The sequence below is a fragment of the Bufo gargarizans genome, chromosome 9, assembly GCF_014858855.1.
Source record: "Bufo gargarizans isolate SCDJY-AF-19 chromosome 9, ASM1485885v1, whole genome shotgun sequence".
NCBI lineage: Eukaryota > Metazoa > Chordata > Amphibia > Anura > Bufonidae > Bufo > Bufo gargarizans.
Window position 1 is genome coordinate 1,167,224 of NC_058088.1, and position 17,700 is coordinate 1,184,923.

Here is a 17,700-nt window from a genome sequence, read left to right on the forward strand (position 1 = left end):
CTTCAAGAAAAACATGATTTTCATGCAGGACAATGCTCCATCACACGCGTCCAAGTACTCCACAGCGTGGCTGGCAAGAAAGGGTATAAAAGAAGAAAATCTAATGACATGGCCTCCTTGTTCACCTGATCTGAACCCCATTGAGAACCTGTGGTCCATCATCAAATGTGAGATTTACAAGGAGGGAAAACAGTACACCTCTCTGAACAGTGTCTGGGAGGCTGTGGTTGCTGCTGCACGCAATGTTGATGGTGAACAGATCAAAACACTGACAGAATCCATGGATGGCAGGCTTTTGAGTGTCCTTGCAAAGAAAGGTGGCTATATTGGTCACTGATTTGTTTTTGTTTTGTTTTTGAATGTCAGAAATGTATATTTGTGAATGTTGAGATGTTATATTGGTTTCACTGGTAAAAATAAATAATTGAAATGGGTATATATTAGTTTTTTGTTAAGTTGCCTAATAATTATGCACAGTAATAGTCACCTGCACACACAGATATCCCCCTAAAATAGCTAAAACTAAAAACAAACTAAAAACTACTTCCAAAAATATTCAGCTTTGATATTAATGAGTTTTTTGGGTTCATTGAGAACATGGTTGTTGTTCAATAATAAAATTAATCCTCAAAAATACAACTTGCCTAATAATTCTGCACTCCCTGTATGGGGTGTTTCTGTATTCAGGAAAAAACGCATGACAAAATATGGAGTGAATTTTCTCCTGTTATGCCTTGAGAAAATGAAAAATTTGGGGCTAAAGCAACATTTTATTGCAAAGTGTTTCTTAATTCTATGAAACGCTTGTTGGGTTAAAGCGCTCACTATAACCCTAGATCAATTCCTTGAGAGGTGTAGTTTCCAAAATGGGGTCACTTTTTGGGGTTTCCTTTCTAGAGGTGCATCAAGGTCTCTTCAAATGTGACATGGCACCCAAAAACTATTCCAGAAAAATCTGCCAGTCAAAAACAATATTGTGCTTCATTCTGAGCCCTGTGGTGTGCTCAGGAGAAAATGGATAATGAATAGTGAAACATTTGGGCCTAAAGTGACATTTTCTTGTAAAATATGCAATTTTTCATCTTCTCAGCCAAGTGTTTATTTTTTCTATGAAACAAAGTGCTCCCTACCACCCTTAAAATATTCTTTGGGGGTTGTAGTTTCCAACATGGGGTCACTTCACATAGTGACTTCAAAACTGAATTCGTCCTTTAAAAAATAGGTTTAGCAAACTTTATAAAAAATGTAAAAATTTCTTCTAAGACTTATATATATATAAAAAAAAAAAAATGATATCTACAAAATAATGCCAACATAAAGCGGACATATGGGAAATGTTAAGTAATAAGTATATTTATGAGGTATTACTATCCGTCTTAAAAGCTGAGAATTTCAAATTGATAAAATTGCTAATTTTTCACATTTTTAGGAAAATGTGGGATTTTTTTTATAAATTAATGAAAAACTTATAGACTCAACTTTACCATTAACATGAAGTATGATGTGTCATGAGAAAACAATCTCAGAATTGGTTGTATAAGTAAGAGTGTTCCCAAGTTATTACCACATAAAGTGACACGTCAGATTTAGGGTGCATTCACATCACCGTTTAGCTTTCCGTTCTTCTGATCCATCAGAAGAAGAGAGATCCTGTTGCATCAGCTGTCATCCATTTAAGCCATTTCTTTGCAGGTTCCCGTTTCCCAGTCTGCGCATGCGCAGACCTAAAAAAATGTGAGAAAATTAAATACTGGATCCGTTTTTCTGGATGACACCAGGGAGACGGATCCAGTGTTTCAATGTACTTGTCGGCCGTATCCGCATCCAGATCCGGATGCAAATGCTATCCGTTTGCATACGGATTTCCAGATCCGGCAGGCAGTTCCGGTGATGGAACTGCCTGCTGGAATCTAACAACGCAAGTGTGAAAGTACCCTAAAAAAAAAACACAAAATGGCATAGGGTACTTTCACACTAGCGTTTTTCTTTTCCGGCATTGAGTTTCATCCTGGGGGCTTTATACCGGAAAATAACTGATCAGTTTTATCCCCATACATTCTGAATCAAGAGCAATCCGTTCAGGATGCATCAGGATGTCTTCAGTTCAGTCCTTTTAAATGTTCAGGACGGAGATAATACCGCAGCATGCTGTGGTTTTATCTCCGTCCAAAAAAACTGAACACTTGCCTGAATGCCAGCATTTTTTTCTATAGGAATGTATTAGTGCCGGATCCGGCATTAAAAATACTGCAATGCTGGATCTGTCCTTCCAGTCTGCGCATGTGCAGACCTTTAAAAAAAAAAAAAAAAAGAGAAATGGATCCGTTTGTCCGTATGACGAACTGACAGACGGATCCGTTCTTGCAATGCATTTGTGAGCCGGATCCGCATCCGTCTACAAATGCTGTTCGTTTGCATGCAGATTGCCGGCGACGGAACTACTTACCGGATCACTCTGCCGCGAGTGTGAAAGTACTCTTAAATGGATGACAACTGATGCAACAGGATCCTTTTTACTGGATCCTGTAAAAAAAAATATCCTAGGCAATCCTATGCATAACTGATGCAACAGGAACAGGTATTTTTTTACAGGATCCAGTTTTTTTTTATCTCTCTCTTCTTCTGATGGATCAGAAGAACGGAAAGCTAAACGGTGATGTGAATGCACCCTTGCAAAATTTGGCCTGGTCCTTAAGGTGAAAAATGGCTGTATCCTGAAGGGGTTACACGTATATGTACAATAATAGGTCGTATTCTATTTTTTTGCCACGGACATGGAGTGCTGTCCACATCTTTTGCCGCCCCATTGAAGTGAATAGGTCTGCATCCGGTCCACATTTTATGCACATGAGCCCTAAGAATTTCCCCCCAGTGATCCCCATACGGTAAAAAAGCCCCCTTTGTGCTCCAACACAGTAGTTATTCTTCCACGATAGTTGTGTCCCTTTCTGCCCCCTCACAGTAAAAATGGTGCTGCCCTGCTAGTGCCTCCTAAGAATGATGTTCCCATGGGGCCGCTTCCCAATAGGGCTGCACCCATAGTCCCCCTCACAATAGTATTTCCTCCTTAGTGTCACTCTCACAATGTTGTTGCTCCCTTAATGCCCCCACAGAATTGTGTTGCCAACCTTAGTGGTCAATCAAATAGTTTTGCCTTCTTATTGCCCTCTTATAATAGTAATGACCTTGTACTTTAAAAAAAAAGTTGAATTTTTACCCAGCCCTATTTCCCTAATAATCAGAACAAAACATGCTTGTGCTTTCTCCTGCTTTACTCAGCAGATACCATGATGTAGCCCCCCTTATTGAGTTGCATATCAAGTACAACCCATCTGTAACTGATCCACGAGTGTGGACCCACTGTACCAACTAGGTGGTTTGACTTTGAGCTAACCCTAAGGTCATTATTCTGAAGTCCCCCTGGTATTAATCCTTTAACCCCAGGACAGAAATCTGGACTTTTTTGCAGGAACCAGACCACTAGCTCTAGGGATAGTCCCAGAATTATTGGCAGCTGACCCACGGAGGTCAGGGACACACCAAAACTGCAGTAGAACCTTAGCATTCTGAGTAGTTTTTGAGATCCAGACAGCACATTAGTAGCGTAGATCGAGATAGACACACGATAGACTGGCATGCACGGTAATGGTGGAGACACAAGCAAGGCAGACTGGGTACTTGGCAGAAGCATGGACAAGGCAGACAGACTGGGTTAACTTAAACACGAATGAAATTGAAACTGGAACTGGAAGTGCAGAAGCACACAGGCAGGATGGATACAAGGCTGGAGCACAAAAGAAACATAGGCTGGATCTAATGTAGAATAAACTCAGGAGAATGACAGAAGCAGTAAACTTCCAGACACCTTTGCTGGTCACCAGGGAACCTAAAGCTTAGACACCCTCTGCCTGGAGAGGATGTCTTAAATACCCAAGGATTTGGAGGTTCATGCATTGGCTCTTTAAGATGCCGAAGGTGAGCACGTGCTTTCTAAGGCCTCTTGCACAAGACGGTATTTGTGATCCATGCGGATCACAAATACTCGTTGAAATGGACACATTTATTTCTATAGATCTGCAACAAAAAAAAAAGAGGGCAGTACACATCCATATGCTGTCCACATCCATGCAGCTGAGCAACAAATGATAGAAACTGTAATATTCTTGTCAATTTTGCTGACAAGAATAGGTCTTTTACATTGGGTACCATGAAAATTGCCCGATGCACGTAGACCGAATCCGTATTTTGTGGATACGCTATTTGAAGACCGCAAAACGGATAGAATTATGTGCATAAGACCTTAGGAAACATAGGGTGGAGCATAGGCAGAAGCATTAAATAAGCAACATGCAGAGGATTCTGACAATCAGAACACTGGAAGGCATAGTGAGGGACACAGAGTCCATGCCCAGAGGTTACAGCAGGGCCACAGTGGGAACAGGCTGGTGACCACAATGTCTTAGACAGTTAATGACCAAATGCAAGGACTATTGTCCCGGCATCAGAGGATCTGTCAAACCCCATTAACTCTACCTGTTCTGGCCACTATAATGATTGCATTTATGTATGTTGTATCTATGTATTTCTAATTCTGTCCAATTGCTTGAAATGCATGCTTGAACTTACAGGAATCTTTGCAAGCAGTGGGGAGAGGTGGAAAATCCTTCGTCGATTTTCTTTGACAACGTTGAGAAATTTTGGAATGGGAAAGAGGAGCATTGAAGAAAGAATCCAAGAAGAAGCCAGATTTCTCACTGACAAATTTATGGAGGACACAGGTATGTGATGTCCGTTTTGCCTCATACTTTCAGCTAACTCTAGTCAGCTATTGCCCAACAGACATCTCTATGGATTACCCATGAACATGAATGCTTGGTCTGTGGGGAACAAAGGATCGGGCATCTTGAAACCCAACATACGTGATCTTTCTTTTCCCCAAAACTTGAAATTGGGAAACTATTGAGCTGCTATATGTGTACTAGATTTATTACTGACCGCTCAAATCATTAGGTTCAGCCAACATTAATCTGATGTTGGTCAGCAGTAGTGAGATAGCTATAAACCACACCATACAGTGTAGCAATCCATACTATGGTACATATTCTCCCAGTGCTTGAATTATATTGTATAGTTAAGGATATGACTGACCACCTCTTTATATTGGATAACAGATACCACAATTGACCCAACATATATTCTACGACAAGCTGTTTCCAACGTCATTTGCTCAGTTGTGTTTGGGGAAAGATTTGACTATGAAGATAAAAAATTCTTGACACTCCTCTCCTATTTAAATGATATTCTTGAATTCTCCAACAGTCGCTTTGGGCTGGTAAGTATTACATTATATGTCTAACAGATATATGGGTGCAATATAATGAACATGAATTCACAAAAAAATTATAGTTTTGCTGATTCTGAAAACTTTTGCCCTTATGGTTGAAGGTAAACTGCCTGGTGTCCATTTCATATGTATGATGATTTGCGTCAGCCTGGCGTGGAACATAAAAAAATTGCTCCATCGTTTTGATGATACTGAACTGGCTGCTGCTGTGGCTTCTAGTGCTTGTGGTAGTGGAGACAGTGGGAGTTAGGCGACTGCGGGGAGTGGAGAGGAGTCTCAGCCACACGAGCGGCAGGCGTCTGCTTGACCAGAGCTGTGGCAAGCTGCGAACACAGTTTGTCCTGGTATTAGAGCAATTGACCTCCCATTCAGCAACAGGAAAACATTCCCCACTTTGCTTTGATAGTGAGGGTATAAAATCGTAGTTATCCAGTAATCATCAGATTGCATGTGTATGATACGCCTGCCATCCTGTAAGCAAGCAAGAGTGCAGCTTGGTATTCTCACCAGCATGCCCATGGACACCAGTGATTTTGAATGCAATGTTCAAAAACATTGAGTTGACAACACTGTCTTGTTATAGAAATAAAACACACAATTTTGCTAGCTCATTTTACTAGTGTACGAAACCCATGACTTCATTTGCAGGCCAAATAAAAAAAATGGCTGGAAAACAGAAGAGTTCAAAGCAAAAGACCCAGGCATCATCATCCAAGAGTCAGAATGTGGGTAATAGTAGCAGTAGCAGCACCAGCCATCCGGAAAGTAGTAGTAGTAATAGTGGCACTTGTCGCTAAGGTGGTGGTGACTGGGGAGTGGTAGCAATAGTTGCACTTGCGGCAAATACAGATCAGAGAATCAGGAGAGTGGCCAAAAAGCCCACAATGACATCACAGTCTGATAAAAGTGGTGCTGAGGTGAATACTATGGCTATGATGGGGTGTTGGACAGAGCCTGGGAGCTGGATCAGGGTTGTGAGGCGGAGATCACATCAGAAGAGGAGGGTGTGGCCGTGTCAGCAATAAACAGAGGCAGCATATGACCAAAACCTGCCCAAAAAATGGCAGGGTTAGATCTGCTTCTGTTGTGGTCATCTCAGAAATTGGTGATGTTGCAGGCTCAAAACATGCCAGACCACATAAGGATTTTTCTCCCAACGCTGGCATACAAAACCACAGCTGTTTTCATGATCTTAAAGGATTAAAATAAGCCATGGGTGTTCAAACACAAACATACAGTAGGTACCAGGGCCCTATAGCAGCACAAGGTCACATTACTGGATCCTGTCGGAAAATAGAACTTGCCAACATTCTGAATCAGAACAAGTCTGTATTCCTTCATCTCTTCTTCTTTGTGGCAGCCAGCCTGTATACCCAAGCCTTGCATTGTCCTTGACATCATCATCAGCTGCTTCTTGTCCTGCTCAGACTCCTCCTCTTTGTGAGTCAAGCTGTCTGGGGCACAGCCGTGTCTCAGCTGAATAGATAAAGGAATAACCAGCTCCAGATTCCAAGCTTCAATAGATATCATTAATTTTTATTTTTTTTAAACGGTGACGTGTTTCGGGGATCAACCCCTTCCTCATACATGTCCAATGTCTGTATGAGGAAGGGGTTGGTCCTCAAAACGCATCACAGTTTTTGGAATAAAAATGTGTGATATCTGCTGAAGCTTTGAGTCTGGCACTGGTTCGTTACTTTATCCATTGATCTGAGACACGGCTGTGCCCCAGAGACCTTGGGGGAGATTTAGCAAACTGGTGTAAAGTAGAATTGGCTTAGTTACCCATCGAAACCAATCAAATTCCACCTTTATTTCTTCACAGCTCCCTTGAAAAATGAAAGGTGGAATTTGATTGGTGGCTATGCGCAACTAAGTCAGTTCTACTTTACACTAGTTTGATAAATCTCCCCCCTTGACGCAAATATCTGACGTCCGGTTTACTCCTGGAGAGTATTTCAATCTGCTGCCATGGTGACTTCAATTTGCATTACATGCGTATATATCACCTACAGCTGCTTTTATATTGTCGCACCAAGCTTAACTATACTACCTTATGTGGCGCTTGGTGCTGTACTTTACACTTTATCTCAGCATCTGCTCCTCCTCCTCCATAATGGAATGTGTGGCCATGAGAAACCTTTCTGCAACCAGCAATTAGCTTGTATGTAAGCTGCACTCCCACCTGACTGGTGGTGCAGTTGCTGCAGTACCACTTAGGCTGAGTTCACATTTCAGTTATTCGGTCAGTTATTTCCATTAGATTTAGTGACCCAAAACCAGGTAGGGTCAAAAACGCCAAACTGATGCAAATCCCATTAAACGTTATCTCTGTGAAGGCTTTACTACTGGCTTCGCTAACCATTGCACAACAATCTGCACCTGAAATATGCCTAATTTTGTATTTCAGAATAACAAATTACCCCCTGTGTGTTTAATGTTACCGGTTCAAGAAGGTAATTTTTTTACTGAATGGTCTATGAAACACCGTAATGTGGCTGCTAACTCAAATATATGCAGTATTTGCAGTAAAATGTCTTTGAACTATGCATTCAAAAATAGGTATAAAAATTGAGTTACTGTCGTAAAATGCTTTTGCTAGACTGCCTTGTTCAATAACAAGGCTATAATGTAGTGATGAAAAATGTGGAAATGCTCAATGTTTGCAGAAGATTGCTATTGTGGTGCTGTGCTGGCAATAAGCCTACGTAGAAACTTTTAGAGAAAGAAAAAGTCCCTATTAATATACAGAAAAAAAAACGAATTATTACTGGATTTCTGGCAGGGGGTTTTGTAATGCAGAACTGCCAGGCTGAGCTGCTGACCAGACCCCCACTCCCTCAAATCTTCCCTGATCAAATTCCTTAAGTATCTCTCCCCATAGTGCCCCTATTACACTAAATTAGTGGCTTGTGTCTGATCGTTTTTTGCCAGGCACTGCCAGACACACTCCTTCCAGGTAAGAATCTGAACACACGGGCTCTTTTTCTCGTTCAGGATAGACAGATCTCTATGTACTGTCACCCTGATTGGCTGATACGGCCTCTGAGCCAATCAGGTCAAGCCCCCCCTTTCTCCTAGTGTCATGTGCTCCCCCGTCTTCTTCCTTCCTTGTGTTTTTTTTTCCACCAATATTAACAGTAAAATGGTACTGAGCACCATTTTTATGAAATTTGCTAAAGCCTATCACAAAAGCTTTGGATTAGTTTGGCACGCAAATTTTTGTAAACTTCGTAAAGAATCTGAATTTGCTCATCTCTACTTTAGGCCTTACATTTCTTATTAAATGCTTTTGCAAAATCCAAGAGCACTATATCAACAGCCGTCCTTTTGTCCAGACCTGTACTTAACTCTCCATAAAAACATCAAGTTAGTATGACAAGTTCTGTATTTGGTCAACCCATGCGTGCTTCCTACAATGGAAGGTAAGTGTCACGACCGCTATCCCAGCAGCAGTCGTGTCGCACCAGACGGAGGGGAAGGGGGACCCTCATCTACGGATGGGAAATAGAACGGTCACCCCTGACTAACTCTAAGCTGGCACCTGTCTGCCCTGATACCCTAGACGGGGTGTGAACCCGTGCGGCGAGCAGGATGCCTAAACCCTCAGTCACCCTAACAAGACTAGACTGGGGAAAGGCAGATGGGAGCACTAGTCACCATCACTCACGTCTAGGAGAACAACAGGGGAAGACAGCAACAAACAAACAAACAATCAAACATAGATAGACTTATCCAGTCACGAGCAGAGAAGGTGATCCCAGTAACGACGGTCCACACCAGACGAGAGCTCCACAGCAATACCATCAAACGATTTCCTTCAAAGGTCAGAATAGCACTGGAAGTAAGGACTATATCTGGCAATGACTGCAAGTGAAACTGAAACTAATATAGTAGCTGGGAGTGGCAGACAGGACTCACCTGAGAAGGATGCCTACAAACTCCCAGTCAGGACAAAAAGGTTCACAAGGCAAAACCCTGATGACATACCCTGAACCACAGAGCAAACTCACAAGCTATCGCGAGTAGCAAGTCGCTGCGACCTTCTCCTCCCAGACCTGTCTGGATCAGTCACAGTCGTGACAGTAAGGTAAGGTCTATAATCACTTGGGAAAGACCTGGAGCTCTTTTTGAATATGGGCGCCACATTTGGCTTGTGCCAGTGACTGGCACTACTAGATTCACTAGAAATTCTCTAGAAATTATGAACATGGGCACAGTAATAACTGAACTTGGGTGTAATCCCTCTGACATGGAGACTTGTTCACAGTTAAAGGGTGTAAACCCGGCGCCCCTTGCCTGCAATTGTGTCCCCACACGCAGGCAAGCACGTCAGCCTTCCTCACTCCTCCCCACTGCTGAGCTCCGTGCTGACAGGCGTAGGGAGTGGGGTTGTTAGCTGTGGTCTGTGCTCCTGCTTCCTGCATTCCTCTCCTGGCTCTGAGCAGAGCTTGTTGCCCGGCTCAGAGTGTCTTGTGTGCATGTAGGGTGTCTGCGGGTGTGTCTTTTCTCCTTATGTGAGGCAGCATGCTCATGCCCCTTATCTTCACCAGCCTATGGCTAGTTTCGCAGGATGTATTTAAAGGCGCCTTCTTCTGCAGGAAGACACCTGAGCAACTTGGTCACTAGTTATCTAGCCCAATTCTGTGAAGGTATGTAGTGTAATTCTGCTTTACTGTGTACTGGAGCCTGCTTTTTGTTTAAATGGCCTATTTGCTGCCTACCCCTGACGTAGGACTACAGTCACAGACTTTGCCTCAATGCTGCGTGCCTTGACCTGACTATACTGCCACCTGATCAGCCTCTGGCCTCCCAACACCCTCTGGTTGTACCGTACCTCCTGGAGGTTATTCCAGTGGGTCCACACCCAGGTCTAGAACATGGCCACCATCTTGAAATGGACACTCCCAATCTCCCTCCGAGGTGACCCTGAAAAAGCGCCAATCAATAGGGTGGGAAGGCTGCTGGGGCAAAAATAGAAAAAAGGGGGTGTGGGGCTAAGGGCTAAGGAACCAAATGTGTGCAAGACAATGTGTGGATAATAAAAAGCAATGTAAAAACAAAGGTGTGGATTAAAATCGAAGAACAGATTAAAAAAAAATAATTAAAAGATATATAAAAATATATAATAACACTTAAAAAAATGGTATAACTTTAAAAATCGTCACAGTTCGTGGTGAATAAATGTACATATAAATACACTTCAGTGTAAGCATGAACATTGAGATGTTACTCACTTCATGGGCGGGTGTTACTCGGATATGCATAATACACCAGTAAACCAATACCCCCCAGCCAGGTTCGCCTCAAGATGGTGAAAGATGAAGTCAGCCACAGTCAGGAAGCTTCTGTTGAAATGTTTTTATTTTGTATAAAATCTGGCTCAACGCGTTTCGGGACGATGTCCCTTCATCAGGAGTAGCATTACTTGTGATATGGAAGGGGGGGCTATTTATGGCCTGGATATTGGGCTAATTCCCCCAAAAAAAAGCCAAAAAGAGGAGGGAGTGATCAAGAAAGGGCGCTAAACGTTAGGGGGCGTGTTTGGCCGCTAAGTTACTTCACCTTTGGTGATGTCAGGGGTCCAGGTTGGCGGTCGTGATGTGGATTTTTTGTTAGTGTTTGGCTGGTGTGTCCGGAGCGCATTTCTGGTCTACTGCGCATGACCGGAAGCAGTGCCGGAGAACGATGCGTTCCAGGTTGGTACGCAAATCCCGGAAGTGGCACCGCAGCTGTCCGGATCTGAATGGAGGATACTCGGACTGTCGATCGGGGGTGGGGTGGTGATCTGCCCGTCATGTCTGGGTGAAACTGTCAGCTAGTGGGGACCTCTTGAAGCTGATAGTGGCCAATCTGAGATGGTGGTGTTTTTTTTTTTTTTTTATAAAAAGATTTGCTATTATTATTTATTGGGGGGTAATCTGTGTACTGTCATTGGTCATAAGTGTGGTGATGTCACCTGTACCAGTAGATTATAAGAGCACATGGTCATATAGGTGTCTGTTATATATTGATGTGGAATCTATATAAATCAGAAGCTTCCTGTGGCTGCCTTCATCTTTCACCATCTTGAGGCGAACCTGGCTGGGGGGGTATTGGTTTACCGGTGTATTATGCTTATCCGAGTAAACCCCTCCCCCCCGTTAAGTGAGTAACATCTCAATGTTAATACTTACACTGAAGTGTATTTATATGTACATTTATTCGCCACGAACTGTGATGATTTTTTAAGTTATACCATTTTTTTTTAAGTGATACCATATATTTTTTTTATATCTTTTTGTTTTTAATTTGAATTTTTTTATTTTCTGTTCTTCGATTTTAATCCACATCTTTGTTTTTACATTGCTTTTTATTATCCACACATTGTCTTGCATACATTTGGTTCCTTAGCCCTTTTCACTCAGCCTGTAGTTTAATATGATCTTCAGCTGAATTTATGTAGGAATAGAGTTCATGAAGTACAGAGAGTTCAGACAGGACAGCCTGTGGTAATGTGGTTCTGTGGTAATGGAGACTGCATAGAAGTGCTGCTGCTCATTATCCCCATCCCCACCTTCGTCTCTATACTTCATGTCTCCTCAGGAATAGAGTTGAGCGAACACCTGGATGTTCGGGTTCGAGAAGTTCGGCCGAACATCCCGGAAATGTTCGGGTTCGGGATCCGAACCCGATCCGAACTTCGTCCCGAACCCGAACCCCATTGAAGTCAATGGGGACCCGAACTTTTCGGCACTAAAAAGGCTGTAAAACAGCCCAGGAAAGAGCTAGAGGGCTGCAAAAGGCAGCAACATGTAGGTAAATCCCCTGCAAACAAATGTGGATAGGGAAATGAATTAAAATAAAAATTAAATAAATAAAAATTAACCAAAATCAATTGGAGAGAGGTTCCATAGCAGAGAATCTGGCTTCCCGTCACCCACCACTGGAACAGTCCATTCTCAGATATTTAGGCCCCGGCACCCAGGCAGAGGAGAGAGGTCCCGTAACAGAGAATCTGTCTTCATGTCAGCAGAGAATTAGTCTGCATGTCATAGCAGAGAATGAGGCTTCACGTCAGCCACCACTGCAACAGTCCATTGGCATATATTTAGGCCCAGCACCCAGGCAGAGGAGGGAGGTCCCGTAACAGAGAATCTGTCTTCATGTCAGCAGAGAATTAGTCTGCATGTCATAGCAGAGAATGAGGCTTCACGTCAGCCACCACTGCAACAGTCCATTGGCATATATTTAGGCCCAGCACACACACAGGCAGAGGAGAGAGGTCCCGTAACAGAGAATCTGGCTTCATGTCAGCAGAGAATCAGTCTGCATGTCATAGCAGAGAATGAGGCTTCACGTCAGCCACCACTGCAACAGTCCATTGGCATATATTTAGGCCCAGCACACACACAGGCAGAGGAGAGAGGTCCCGTAACAGAGAATCTGGCTTCATGTCAGCAGAGAATCAGTCTGCATGTCATAGCAGAGAATGAGGCTTCACGTCAGCCACCACTGCAACAGTCCATTGGCATATATTTAGGCCCAGCACCCAGGCAGAGGAGGGAGGTCCCGTAACAGAGAATCTGTCTTCATGTCAGCAGAGAATTAGTCTGCATGTCATAGCAGAGAATGAGGCTTCACGTCAGCCACCACTGCAACAGTCCATTGGCATATATTTAGGCCCAGCACCCAGGCAGAGGAGAGAGGTCCCGTAACAGAGAATCTGGCTTCATGTCAGCAGAGAATTAGTCTGCATGTCATAGCAGAGAATGAGGCTTCACGTCAGCCACCACTGCAACAGTCCATTGGCATATATTTAGGCCCAGCACACACAGGCAGAGGAGAGAGGTCCCGTAACAGAGAATCTGGCTTCATGTCAGCAGAGAATCAGTCTGCATGTCATAGCAGAGAATGAGGCTTCACGTCAGCCACCACTGCAACAGTCCATTGGCATATATTTAGGCCCAGCACCCAGGCAGAGGAGAGAGGTCCCGTAACAGAGAATCTGGCTTCATGTCAGCAGAGAATCAGTCTGCATGTCATAGCAGAGAATGAGGCTTCACGTCAGCCACCACTGCAACAGTCCATTGGCATATATTTAGGCCCTAGCACCCAGGCAGAGGAGAGAGGTCCCGTAACAGACAATCTGGCTTCATGTCAGCAGAGAATCAGTCTGCATGTCATAGCAGAGAATGAGGCTTCACGTCAGCCACCACTGCAACAGTCCATTGGCATATATTTAGGCCCAGCACCCAGGCAGAGGAGAGAGGTCCCGTAACAGACAATCTGGCTTCATGTCAGCAGAGAATTAGTCTGCATGTCATAGCAGAGAATGAGGCTTCACGTCAGCCACCACTGCAACAGTCCATTGGCATATATTTAGGCCTAGCACACAGGCAGAGGAGAGAGGTCCCGTAACAGACAATCTGGCTTCATGTCAGCAGAGAATCAGTCTGCATGTCATAGCAGAGAATGAGGCTTCACGTCACCCACCACTGCAACAGTCCATTGGCATATATTTAGGCCTAGCACACAGGCAGAGCAGAGAGGTCCCGTAACAGACAATCTGGCTTCATGTCAGCAGAGAATTAGTCTGCATGTCATAGCAGAGAATCAGGCTTCACGTCAGCCACCACTGCAACAGTCCATTGTCATAAATTTAGGCCCAGCACCCAGGCAGAGGAGAGAGGTCCCGTAACAGACAATCTGGCTTCATGTCAGCAGAGAATTAGTCTGCATGTCATAGCAGAGAATCAGGCTTCACGTCAGCCACCACTGCAACAGTCCATTGGCATATATTTAGGCCTAGCACACAGGCAGAGGAGAGGTTCATTCAACTTTGGGTAGCCTCGCAATATAATGGTAAAATGAAAATAAAAATAGGATTGAATGAGGAAGTGCCCTGGAGTCCAATAATATATGGTTATGGGGAGGTAGTTAATGTCTAATCTGGACAAGGGACGGACAGGTCCTGTGGGATCCATGCCTGGTTCATTTTTATGAACGTCAGCTTGTCCACATTGGCTGTAGACAGGCGGCTGCGTTTGTCTGTAATGACGCCCCCTGCCGTGCTGAATACACGTTCAGACAAAACGCTGGCTGCCGGGCAGGCCAGCACCTCCAAGGCATAAAAGGCTAGCTCTGGCCACGTGGACAATTTAGAGACCCAGAAGTTGAATGGGGCCGAACCATCAGTCAGTACGTGGAGGGGTGTGCACACGTACTGTTCCACCATGTTAGTGAAATGTTGCCTCCTGCTAACACGTTGCGTATCAGGTGGTGGTGCAGTTAGCTGTGGCGTGTTGACAAAAGTTTTCCACATCTCTGCCATGCTAACCCTGCCCTCAGAGGAGCTGGCCGTGACACAGCTGCCTTGGCGACCTCTTGCTCCTCCTCTGCCTTGGCCTTGGGCTTCCACTTGTTCCCCTGTGACATTTGGGAATGCTCTCAGTAGCGCGTCTACCAACGTGCGCTTGTACTCGCGCATCTTCCTATCACGCTCCAGTGCAGGAAGTAAGGTGGGCACATTGTCTTTGTAGCGTGGATCCAGCAGGGTGGCAACCCAGTAGTCCGCACAGGTTAAAATGTGGGCAACTCTGCTGTCGTTGCGCAGGCACTGCAGCATGTAGTCGCTCATGTGTGCCAGGCTGCCCAGGGGTAAGGACAAGCTGTCCTCTGTGGGAGGCGTATCGTCATCGTCCTGCCTTTCCCCCCAGCCACGCACCAGTGATGGACCCGAGCTGCGTTGGGTGCCACCCCGCTGTGACCATGCTTCATCCTCATCCTCCTCCACCTCCTCCTCATCCTCGTCCTCCTCGTCCTCCAGTAGTGGGCCCTGGCTGGCCACATTTGTACCTGGCCTCTGCTGTTGCCAAAAACCTCCCTCTGAGTCACTTCGAAGAGACTGGCCTGAAAGTGCTAAAAATGACCCCTCTTCCTCCTCCTCCTCCTCCTCCTCCTGGGCCACCTCCTCTTCCATCATCGCCCTAAGTGTTTTCTCAAGGAGACATAGAAGTGGTATTGTAACGCTGATAACGGTGTCATCGCCACTGGCCATGTTGGTGGAGTACTCGAAACAGCGCAACAGGGCACACAGGTCTCGCATGGAGGCCCAGTCATTGGTGGTGAAGTGGTGCTGTTCTGTAGTGCGACTGACCCGTGCGTGCTGCAGCTGAAACTCCACTATGGCCTGCTGCTGCTCGCACAGTCTGTCCAGCATGTGCAAGGTGGAGTTCCACCTGGTGGGCACGTCGCATATGAGGCGGTGAGCGGGAAGGCCGAAGTTACGCTGTAGCGCAGACAGGCGAGCAGCAGCAGGATGTGAACGCCGGAAGCGCGAACAGACGGCCCGCACTTTATGCAGCAGCTCTGACATGTCGGGGTAGTTGTGAATGAACTTCTGCACCACCAAATTCAGCACATGCGCCAAGCAAGGGATGTGCGTCAAATTGGCTAGTCCCAGAGCTGCAACGAGATTTCGCCCATTATCACACACCACCAGGCCGGGCTTGAGGCTCACCGGCAGCAACCACTCGTCGGTCTGTTGTTCAATACCCCGCCACAACTCCTGTGCGGTGTGGGGCCTGTCCCCCAAACATATGAGTTTCAGAATGGCCTGCTGACGTTTACCCCGGGCTGTGCTGAAGTTGGTGGTGAAGGTGTGTGGCTGACTGGATGAGCAGGTGGAAGAAGAGGAGGAGGAAGCCGAGAAGGAGGAGGTGGCAACAGGAGGCAAAGAATGTTGCCCTGCGATCCTTGGCGGCGGAAGGACGTGCGCCAAACAGCTCTCCGCCTGGGGCCCAGCTGCCACTACATTTACCCAGTGTGCAGTTAGGGAGATATAGCGTCCCTGGCCGTGCTTACTGGTCCACGTATCTGTGGTTAGGTGGACCTTGCCACAGATGGCGTTGCGCAGTGCACACTTGATTTTATCGGATACTTGGTTGTGCAGGGAAGGCACGGCTCTCTTGGAGAAGTAGTGCCGGCTGGGAACAACATACTGTGGGACAGCAAGCGACATGAGCTGTTTGAAGCTGTCTGTGTCCACCAGCCTAAATGACAGCATTTCATAGGCCAGTAGTTTAGAAATGCTGGCATTCAGGGCCAGGGATCGAGGGTGGCTAGGTGGGAATTTACGCTTTCTATCAAATGTTTGTGAGATGGAGAGCTGAACGCTGGCGTGTGACATGGTTGAGACGCTTGGTGACGGAGGTGGTGGTGGTGGTGTTGGTGGTACATCCCCTGTTTGCTGGGCGGCAGGTGCCAACGTTCCTCCAGAGGCGGAGGAAGAGGCCGAGGCGGCAGCAGCAGAATAGGCCGAGGCGGCAGCAGCAGAAGAGGTAGCAGGGGGAGCCTGAGTGACTTCCTTGGTTTTAAGGTGTTTACTCCACTGCAGTTCATGCTTTGCATGCAGGTGCCTGGTCATGCAGGTTGTGCTCAGGTTCAGAACGTTAATGCCTCGCTTCAGGCTCTGATGGCACAGCGTGCAAACCACTCGGGTCTTGTCGTCAGCACATTGTTTGAAGAAGTGCCATGCCAGGGAACTCCTTGAAGCTGCCTTTGGGGTGCTCGGTCCCAGATGGCGGCGGTCAGTAGCAGGCGGAGTCTCTTGGCGGCGGGTGTTCTGCTTTTGCCCACTGCTCCCTCTTTTGCTACGCTGTTGGCTCGGTCTCACCACTGCCTCTTCCTCCGAACTGTGAAAGTCAGTGGCACGACCTTCATTCCATGTGGGGTCTAGGACCTCATCGTCCCCTGCATCGTCTTCCACCCAGTCTTGATCCCTGACCTCCTGTTCAGTCTGCACACTGCAGAAAGACGCAGCAGTTGGCACCTGTGTTTCGTCATCATCAGAGACATGCTGAGGTGGTATTCCCATGTCCTCATCATCAGGAAACATAAGTGGTTGTGCGTCAGTGCATTCTATGTCTTTCACCGCTGGGGAAGGGCTAGGTGGATGCCCTTGGGAAACCCTGCCAGCGGAGTCTTCAAACAGCATAAGAGACTGCTGCATAACTTGAGGCTGAGACAGTTTCCCTGGTATGCATGGGGGTGATGTGACAGACTGATGGGGTTGGTTTTCAGGCGCCATCTGTGCGCTTTCTGCAGAAGACTGGGTGGGAGATAATGTGAACGTGCTGGATCCACTGTCGGCCACCCAATTGACTAATGCCTGTACCTGCTCAGGCCTTACCATCCTTAGAACGGCATTGGGCCCCACCATATATCGCTGTAAATTCTGGCGGCTACTGGGACCTGAGGTAGTTGGTACACTAGGACGTGTGGATGTGGCAGAACGGCCACGTCCTCTCCCAGCACCAGAGGGTCCACTAACACCACCACGACCATGTCCACGTCCGCGTCCCTTACTAGATGTT

The 17,700-nt window shown here is 46.0% G+C and overlaps 1 protein-coding gene across 1 annotated transcript in view; it reads left to right on the forward strand.

The window, feature by feature from the left end:
- Nucleotides 1–17,700, forward strand: part of LOC122919625 (cytochrome P450 2A4-like) — a 55,094-nt gene that overhangs the window by 22,220 nt on the left and 15,174 nt on the right. The window contains exons 3-4 of the mRNA XM_044268757.1: nucleotides 4,629–4,778; nucleotides 5,172–5,332. Of these exons, the coding sequence (XP_044124692.1) occupies nucleotides 4,629–4,778; nucleotides 5,172–5,332 (311 nt within the window). The remainder of the gene's footprint in view (nucleotides 1–4,628; nucleotides 4,779–5,171; nucleotides 5,333–17,700) is intronic.